The sequence below is a fragment of the Candoia aspera genome, chromosome 3, assembly GCF_035149785.1.
Source record: "Candoia aspera isolate rCanAsp1 chromosome 3, rCanAsp1.hap2, whole genome shotgun sequence".
Classification (NCBI taxonomy): Eukaryota; Metazoa; Chordata; class Lepidosauria; order Squamata; family Boidae; genus Candoia; species Candoia aspera.
In genome coordinates, this window is record NC_086155.1 from 180,419,770 (window position 1) to 180,429,190 (window position 9,421).

General features: G+C 39.3%; 2 protein-coding genes across 3 annotated transcripts in view; both read right to left on the bottom strand.

The window, feature by feature from the left end:
- The window catches only part of SNX16 (sorting nexin 16), a 153,885-nt gene that overhangs the window by 87,358 nt on the left and 57,106 nt on the right, over positions 1 to 9,421 (bottom strand). The gene's annotated exons all lie outside the window — the stretch shown is intronic.
- Positions 1,084 to 6,085, bottom strand: ZFAND1 (zinc finger AN1-type containing 1). 2 transcript variants are annotated; one of them, XM_063299424.1, is made up of 8 exons: positions 5,978 to 6,085; positions 4,059 to 4,101; positions 3,749 to 3,788; positions 3,043 to 3,170; positions 2,866 to 2,957; positions 1,873 to 1,994; positions 1,397 to 1,552; positions 1,084 to 1,316 (listed from the first exon to the last, which is right to left on the bottom strand). In XM_063299424.1, the coding sequence occupies exons 1-8, from the start codon at positions 6,030 to 6,032 to the stop codon at positions 1,149 to 1,151; spliced, it is 804 nt and encodes a 267-aa protein (XP_063155494.1). In that variant the 5' UTR covers positions 6,033 to 6,085; the 3' UTR covers positions 1,084 to 1,148. The 2 variants fall into 2 exon arrangements, with proteins under 2 accessions (XP_063155494.1, XP_063155496.1); XM_063299426.1 differs by lacking the exon at positions 5,978 to 6,085 and adding an exon at positions 4,336 to 4,357.

Consider the following 9,421-nt stretch of genomic DNA (forward strand, 5'->3'; position numbering starts at 1 on the left):
TATATCCGCCACCTTGAGTTATTCATAAAAATAATAAAAGTGGGATAAAAAAATCTAAAAAAGATTGACTATAATAGTATCACTTTTCTCCGGTCTGAAATTTAATTCAATCACATCACTTTAAATATCTTTGACAAATAAAACGCAGGGTTGAAATAGATGAAATTGTTATAGTTGATACAATTTGTAAGACTGAATCATACTGTTCTATTGACATTTTAGCCATTTAATGGACTGCAAATCCAGCTAACATCAAAATTAAATATGCACGTCAGTGTAGTGAATACAGAGTGGCTTTCAAAATAAATATAAAAATTCCCAAAGAACATCTATGACTGACTTTGCATAACACATTGTCAGAATCTTAAGTAGAGCCTAGGTAGCCGTCCTCCAGCAAATGAGATACGGATGCACTTGAAGAATTTGTGCAAATAAAACTTTCCTTTTGGCTGAAACACTTACTGAAGAACGTAGCTTCCGTAATTGCATTCTGTAATAAAAAAGCTACTGCTATGGAAATTGCATTTATGATTCACTCTCCATTTGCTGGATCACAGGAGCAGAGTGAGCAAGTTATCAAGGTACTTTTTTAAACCAGAACTGTCATGTATTTCCATACCTGCTGGGAATTTTTTTAGTCCCTAGCTATCATTCTTTGCTAAAATCTCTTTTTCAAGACCATTTGCAGCAGAAGACAGCGAATAGGCAAAATTTTGTGATGAAAATGGCGTAGCCTTCCATCCTCCCTTTGGGTTTTATTTCAACGTCATTTATTTTAAGTGGTTCAGAGAACAGCAGGCGGATAACAGTCACCCTGCTGCACTTGGATACTAAGTTTATAATAGCCTACATGTAGAAATGCAACACCACAGATTAAGCACCATAGGCAGACTTTTCAGTTCAGTAGCTGTCAATCTGAACTCAATTCTCAGTACATGGGGTAGAAAGCAACAACCGGAATACGCATGTGTGACAGATGTATTTGCCCACTTTGGAAAACAACAGGCTAAGCGTTGATATAGGTCCCTTTTTAAATTGAATGCATGTTTCTCAGGAGAAATCACTCTTACACCACAGAGCTAGCAAAACAGAAAGTCTTCTCTTGTGTTCAGTCTGATGAATTACAAATGAAATGGTTTCCATCGTTACTATAGATAAGAATCTGCATCTGCTAAAAATTCAACTTCATTATCAAGGTATTCCAAGATTACATTTCCACCATTATACAGCGGAGACTCGTTACAGTTTATCCAGGATGCTACTGTGTGATCCAAAGGCAGGGCTTCTCCAGATGCTGCGTGGCAAAGTCTTAACTTCTGCAAATTAAGGGGAAAAAAGTTAATCACTCCTAAATCAAATCTTTGGAATCCCAACCGTACTGCTTCAGTTGATTTACCTTGGCTGCGGTTTTGTTGTTGTCATTTTTAAGGCTTGCTAAGCATGCTGCCGAATCTATCACTTTGCCAATGCTCCATTTACTACAAAAGAACATGGGTATACTTTTGTCTCTGCTTTCTTTGGGTAAAAATACTTGGAAATAGATTCTCTCTGTCTGTAAGAGAAAAAGCCAAAGTGCAATGTTGAAATACTAGTTTCTAGTCACACGTTTCCATTTACGTGATGGCTCTGAAAGGAACGCTTGCATTTCTCCACCAGTTCAGAAAGGTCCTATCCCAGAGCTGTACTTTTAAGACAAATTCCACCTTTCTCCTTCACTTTAGTAAACCTGCATCTTGCAGGTAAGCAACACTGATCCCCCACCTCACCGGAAACAAGTTCAATTGCAGGACTAGAGAAAAACATTACAAAATAAATAAATGGACACCGCAGCTATTCAGAAATGTATTTGTCTGATCAATAAATGTGGTTCACCTGTGGAACAGACTTCTCCCCGCATGCATGCATTTTCAGTTTCATCAGGGCCACTTTCGCAGCTGTTTCAGGATTCCGGGCTCCCCTGCATTTTTTAATGGCAGTGGCTTCTTTTTTGGAATCTGAGGGACATACAGACATTCGCCGTGTTGAATGACCTGCCCCTCTTTTTTTCTAAAAGTTAAGCGCGGTACCTTGCGACAATGTGCTGCCTCCCCTTGCTTGTGTGTCTAAGATAAAGCCACTTCTCTGATCTTCAAATCCTGATAGTTGCCGATATTCAAAATGTGTAACTGAGAAGAGACAGCACCAAAATCTAAAAGCGGAGATGCTCAGGACTTCCAGAGTATGAGAAAAGAAACCTGCCTCTATGGTACTGTGCAGACAATTGTTTTAATATACAATATTGTGGAACAGCGGTTATTTTTACTGGAAAAAAACGCTTTATGTTACACAATGATCTATTCTTGCACAGGCTTCAATATATTATTAGCAAAGATAGGGAACCTGATGCCCATGGACACCCAGGTGCCCAGAGATGATCTATCTTGGTGCACGCGAGACTCAACATCCCATGTGTTCATTTATTCATTTTTTGGCCTTTTATTAAAGTAAATGGGAAACTGACGTGCTGCAAAACAAACTCCGCCTCTAATGTCCTATTTTTTTATATTGTAAGTATACCATACAGGGCTTATAATTCTGGGCATATTTGGAAAAATGTAAACAGTGGAGTACAGATGCATTGTGCTGCTTTGCTACAACATGCCTTTCAGCTCAGAAAGAAGACTTCAAATTCCCACTGTATTCAACTGAGGTTACAGAGTGCAGCTTAATCTCTGCAGTTCTTTGGAAGCAGGATTTATTCAGCTGAACAGCATGTGTACTTTCCTATCTCCTTTTAACAGCCTTGGATGTGTGCTCTATTCTAACGTTGAGCTCTGAATGCTCTATCACAGAAAACGATATTTTAAAAAACCCTTCTGCACTTACCTACAATGTCTTTAATCAGCTGCTGAGTGACAGCCATACGAGCCTGAGGGATTTCCAGTTTCTCACACTCATGGTCTGACTGATGACGGTGCCTGAAAATAATAGGCTGCCAAAGATTCACTGGGCACTTTACAGATCAGTAGGATAAGATTTGTTTAGATCGTTTCTTTTGCTTACCTTAAGCAAAATTGTTTTTCACAGTAAGCACATAAAACAGGTACAAGTTCTCTTCCATCACAACCTTTATACGTGCACAAAAAAGATTTGTGATGATCCAATTTCATATTTTTGTTTTTTAGATTTGCCTAGGTGAATTAAAAAAATACAATTTATAGTCTTATTTATTTCAAAGATCAAATTAAACTATTAAATTATTAAAGCTCATAGTTTAAACTAAATACACACTAATTGAGCAACCTGGTGTTGATCTCAGATCTAGCTAATCTCAGCTAACAACATTATATTTTAAATCCTTAAAAAATACATATTTTAATTTAAAAAGACAGATTCACTATAGATCTACAAACTGATCTTTTTTAAATCTACACAATCCCTGGAGACTGGATTAGCCACAAAACAGCAGAAAAACATTTTGAGGCTAATCTGAAAACTGCTTCCAGGTGCTGCAATCACAGAAAAGATTTCAGGCCATGTTCACAAACAGCCTAATTCACAATAATTTCCTCTCTCGGTCTGCATACCTAGACTGTATAACCTAAAAGTGGGCTTTTTTGCATGCGAAATTTGGCAACAAGATAACCTGGATAAGAAGATTTTGCTTGCAAAAGAATTCCAAACAAATGTAAAGAATCTGAATTTCTCTATTAGCTAAAATGTTTACAAATGTAACTTCTGACAAATTAGTTATGAATTATTAGCTTACCTCAGAACAACTATGAGCAGGCCGACTTCTGTGTTGAATACTTTAAAAATTTACAGAAACAAAGACAATATGTCATCAATATGTGCAATAATACAGGACAATTGATACAATTACTGCAACAATGGATGCAAACATTGGAACAGTCAGGCAATGTAATATTTACTCCTTAAAATTTATTGTTTCCTCCCTCATTTCTCCAATATTTCCTTTACCGCTCTATACAGTCCTGTCCCAAATCTCTAAACACAGTGTATATTGTTAGACTATTATTGTCCAAAATGGTATTATTAATAATTAATAAAATAATTACCAGAAAACTCCTGAGCAGCCATCACAGACAAAAGGGAGGAAATCTAATATAAAAGAAATAATATATTAATTATAGATGCATATAATTTATCATACTGATAAAAGGTAAGTTGGAGATGATACTCCATATGAACACCTTGCTGGCCAATTTATTTGCTGAATGGAATAATCTGAAGCCAAACTGCAGCAATGAACTAGGTATGCTTAAACACACTTTTTTTTTGGGGGGGGGGGTTAAAGAGGCTTCATTCATTATAAACTCTGAGCAGTATACATACCTGGCATCTGTAAATCAGGTTAAAGAATTTCAATAATAAAATTGAAAAAAAAATCCAGTGACATAGAATACAGTGACATGTATACTATCCTTATGGTAATACAAATTACAAATAGTAATGCAATTTAACTGCATTAGATTGTGACTTTGTCTTTGGAGTTTTCAAGGAACAAAAAATTAAAGTTAATCAGTGTTTCCATCCTGCATCATTTAATAAGAGTCATGCTAAGAAAACAATTTCTGAGTTTTTAATTTTTTTCCAATTTTATCTTTCTACAGTTATAAGAACATAATCTTTCAGTAGCTGTATAGTCACTGTGTTAAATTCTGACAGGTCTGTGGGGACGAAGTGCTGTATATCCTTCTTGAAGGACATGCAGGATATACGAAGAAGAAGAGACCAAGAGGATTTTCAATAATAATATAAAAGTATGTATTGAAAAAAACAGAATTACAGTTTAAAACAATACTAAATAACAATACATTATGATAAATGTAAACTAAATTTGGAACATATTTTGCAGAAAAGTAGGATTACAGTGTCAAATATATATGTGTGTATAAAACTTTCTCTCCTCCCATTTTCATACACACCTCTGGCCCTCAAGTGCTTTTCTTTTTTAGATTTGTTTTTATCCTTCATTATTTTTATAAATAACTCAAGGTGGTGAACGTACCTAATACTCCTTCCTTCTCCTATTTGCCCCACAACAACAACCCTGTGAGGTGAGTTGGGCTGAAAGAGAGTGACTGGCCCAAAGTCAGCCAGCCGGCTTTCATGCCCAGGCCCGCAACTAGGGTCTCTGTCACCTGGGGCAAAAAATGGATTCCGCACCCATTTTGGCGCTCCCCCTGCGCTCATTTTGGTGCCTCCCCAGCGTGGTGCCCGGGGCACATGCCCTGCTTGCCACCCTCCCTAGTTGCGGCCCTGTTCATGCCTAAGGCAGTAATAGTAGCAGCAGCTAGAAAAAAATGGAGTTTTCATACTCCCTAAATTAAGCTATTAAGATGGAAGCAAATTTAGGGAGTGGAATTTTGTATTGTAGACTCATGAGCACACCTCTGCTGAAAAGGCCTCTCTGTTTTTCACACACACCAGTTTTTTCTTCTGAGAACCTTTTAAAACATTAAGTATAAAAGACATCAAGTCATGCAATATCTAGTCATTCCTCCTGTAACAGTTTTCTTTTTAAAGAAATTTGCTTTTCGCCATCATTCATAACCACAAACGCCTCTCAGCTGCACGTAACTAACAGGCAGGCACATTCACAGAAAGCGCCACCCGCCTCCACGCTCGCCGCCTTGAATACCCGCTCTTGCCTCGGCTTGGTTGAAGGCTGGTCGGGCAAGCAAAGGGCATTGATAGAGGTTACATAAAGGAAAAGAGCCCCAATACCCTGGTTTGCACTCGAACAGCGGTCGGGGAAAGGTAGGAGCACGAAGCAAACTCTGGGAATTGCCTGACCCTGAAATTCCCACGGTGACAGCCGGCCAAATCAAAGGCAGAAATGTTTCGCGTAAGAGTTGCGAGCCCCTGGATACTATGTGGGTCGAAGTCCCACGCCTTCCGCCAGCTGCTCCCGGCCGGCCACTCTTCTCCTCTGGAGTCTCTTAACCTGAACCTCCCAGCAAAACGCCCTTACCGAGCTGTTTACACTCTTCCACCTCGCAGTGCCGCCCGATTTCCAATTCCGCCATGTTTCCCAACAGCGCATGCCCGCGCCACCAACTTCCTGGGACGCTGAAGTCTTCATGTCTTCCCTTTCCCAGTCGCTTGAAAGCCAAAGGGAGGCGGGATCTCCTCTGACGTCACCACGAGGGGTGGTGCTTCTGCTCGTAGAATTCCGAATATGGCGAGAAGTCGTTGTGGTGGAGGTGTGGCTTGTTTCTCTCCGTGTTTTCGGTATCTGTGTTTTGATCAAGCTCAAGCCTGATCCTGCCGGTGTTAACGCCAAGTACAACGCTATGACTTCAGTAGAAGTTAAATAAAGTCTCTGTCAACTGAATTCTGCTCCTGGTGACTTCATGAATTTAGTTTTCCCAGCAACAGGGAACTGATTTTGTATTTCCTTCTGAAGATTTTTCGACTTCCTATTCTAGCCTACAGTTTAGAACTTCTTAGTGGCCTCCCATTTACTTCTGAAAATTATGAAATGAACTTGTGATTCAACAAGAATCCATTGCCCTGAGTATTGTTTCTATTTTAAATACCAATGGCAAATACCAGGTTCCTCTCTGAAATCTAAATTCCTGTATCTGACAAACTGAGATTATGGGTGCCTGCAGATTAAAAAGTGTGAGGTTTCAAGTGATGTCAGAGTTCAGTCCTGCCCCTGTTGCTTTTCAACATTTTCAAGGATGACTTGGATGAAGGGTGGAAGGAATGCTTGCAAATGATACAAAACTGAGGATAGCTAATACTTCAGAAGGCAGAAACAAAACTCTCAATAATCTTGATTAGAGAAGTGAGAGAAAAAATGAAATTTAATAGACATTCAAAGTCATTTAGAAAAATGCATAGGTTTTCTGTTAACAAGCAGATTCCTGGTTTGTTAACAGCAAATGTGAGAGGGAAGAATTGAGGATTGTAGTTGATTCCAAATAAGTCAGCAGTGTAGCATGGCTGCCATGACAGAAGTACAGTATAGTTTCTAAATAGTGGGAAGAGTTCCACTATATTATGTAGTGGTCAAATTTCAGCTGAATACAGTATTCAGTTCTGTATACCGCCCAGGGTCCCCCGTGCAGGGGAGAGGGGTGGTCATAGAAATATGATAAATAAATAAAATAAATAAATACATTTTAAGAAAGATTTAGAAAAGCTACTGGAATAGATGTAAAGCTGCAAAAATAGGTGCAACAAAGATGACAGTGGGCTAGAAAGTGATATAAAACTGGATATGTTTCAGGATCATATATTTTTTGAAAATAATTTAGAAGAAATGGTTCAGATCTTTTGCGAGCCCAGCAGCTCTCTACTTTGCATTAAAGCAACCTACAAATATGTTGTTGCTTTGAAGACCTGCATTATGACTCAACTCCTTAAAATGGCACTTTAAAGCAGCATGAGCTGCACAGAAAACTGAAAAACACTGGTCTGTTGTAATGTACATCAGAGAGGTGCTGTCTAATGAAAGGTGTGGAGCACATTGTAGTTATAGGGAAACACATTCCGGTGGAACGTTATGGAAAAAAAAAACCTTGGTAACTGTAAGAGCCATCAAAGTGGTATCATCTGCATATCTGAGATTGTTAATGTTTCTTCCAGCTATTCTAACTCCAGCCTTGGATTCCTCAAGCCCAGCATGTCGCATGATGTGTTCTGCATACAAGTTGAATAGGTAGGGTGAGAGGATACAGCCCTGCCGTACTCCTTTCCCAATCTTAAACCAGTCTGTTGTTCCATGGTCTGTTCTTACTGTTGCTACTTGGTCGTTATACAGATTCTTCAGGAGGCATACAAGATGACTTGGTATCCCCATACCACTAAGAACTTGCCACAATTTGTTATGGTCCATACAGTCAAAGGCTTTAGAATAGTCAATGAAACAGAAATAGATGTTTTTCTGAAACTCCCTGGCTTTTTCCATTATCCAGCGGATATTGGCAATTTGGTCCCTAGTTCCTCTGCCTTTTCTAAACCCAGCTTGTACATCTGGCAATTCTCGCTCCATAAATTGCTGAAGTCTACCTTGCAGGATCTTGAGCATTACCTTACTGGAATGTGAAATGAGTGCCACTGTTCGATAGTTTGAACATTCTTTAGTGTTTCCCTTTTTTGGTATGGGGATATAAGTTGATTTTTTCCAATCTGATGGCCATTCTTGTGTTTTCCAAATTTGCTGGCATACAGCATGCATTACCTTTACAGCACCATCTTGCAAGATTTTGAACAGTTCAGCTGGGATGCCGTCGTCTGCGGAGCCTTATGATGAAGGTGAAAGAAGAAAGTGCAAAAGCTGGCTTGCAGTTAAACCTCAAAAAAACCAAGATTATGGCAACCAGCTTCATTGATAACGGGCAAACAGAGGGAGAAAATGTAGAAGCAGTGAAAGACTTTGTATTTCTAGGTGCGAAGATTACTGCAGATGCTGACTGCAGTCAGGAAATCAGAAGACGCTTAATCCTTGGGAGAAGAGCAATGACAAATCTCAATAAAATAGTTAAGAGCAGTGACATCACACTGACAACAAAGGTCCACATAGTTAAAGCAATGGTGTTCCCCATAGTAACATATGGCTGCGAGAGCTGGACCGTAAGGAAGGCTGAGCGAAGGAAGATAGATGCTTTGGAACTGTGGTGTTGGAGGAAAATTCTGAGAGTGCCTTGGACTGCAAGAAGATCCAACCAGTCCATCCTCCAGGAAATAAAGCCAGACTGCTCACTTGAGGGAGTGATATTAAAGGCAAAACTGTAATACTTTGGCCACATAATGAGAAGACAGGACACCCTGGAGAAGATGCTGATGCTAGGGAGAATTGAGGGCAAAAGGAAGAGGGGCCGACCAAGGGCAAGATGGATAGATGATATTCTAGAGGTGACGGACTCGTCCCTGGGGGAGCTGGGGGTGTTGACGACCGACAGGAAGCTCTGGCATGGGCTGGTCCATGAAGTCACGAAGAGTCGGAAGCGACTAAACGAATAAACAAATTGTAAGAGCAGTTTGATAAAGTACTTAGTTCCTTTTTGTGCATATATTCAAGCAGAAGCTCCACAGCCATCTGTCTCGGATGGTTTAATTTGAATCCCTTATGGCTTAAAATGTCTACCTGCTATAATTCTTATAAAATGTTATAAATTGTTTTCACTGCACTTCAAAACACATTAACTCCAACAGTCTGTCATGGTCTTTGCCATGTATTTGACAATCTTGAAGTTCGTTACAGTTTTTGCTTAGCAAGACTACCTCTGTGGAAGCCAGGTAGATTATATTACTAACTAGCCTATGGACAACTGGTGCAGTTTTTGAGTTAGTATCTCACTGAAGTCTGACTTTGAATGCCATAACCCCTTTTAGCCTTATGACAAGCATGTTTTATTTTTTCAGTAGTTATAATGTTAGGGCCTCATACCACAAGTAGTTATGA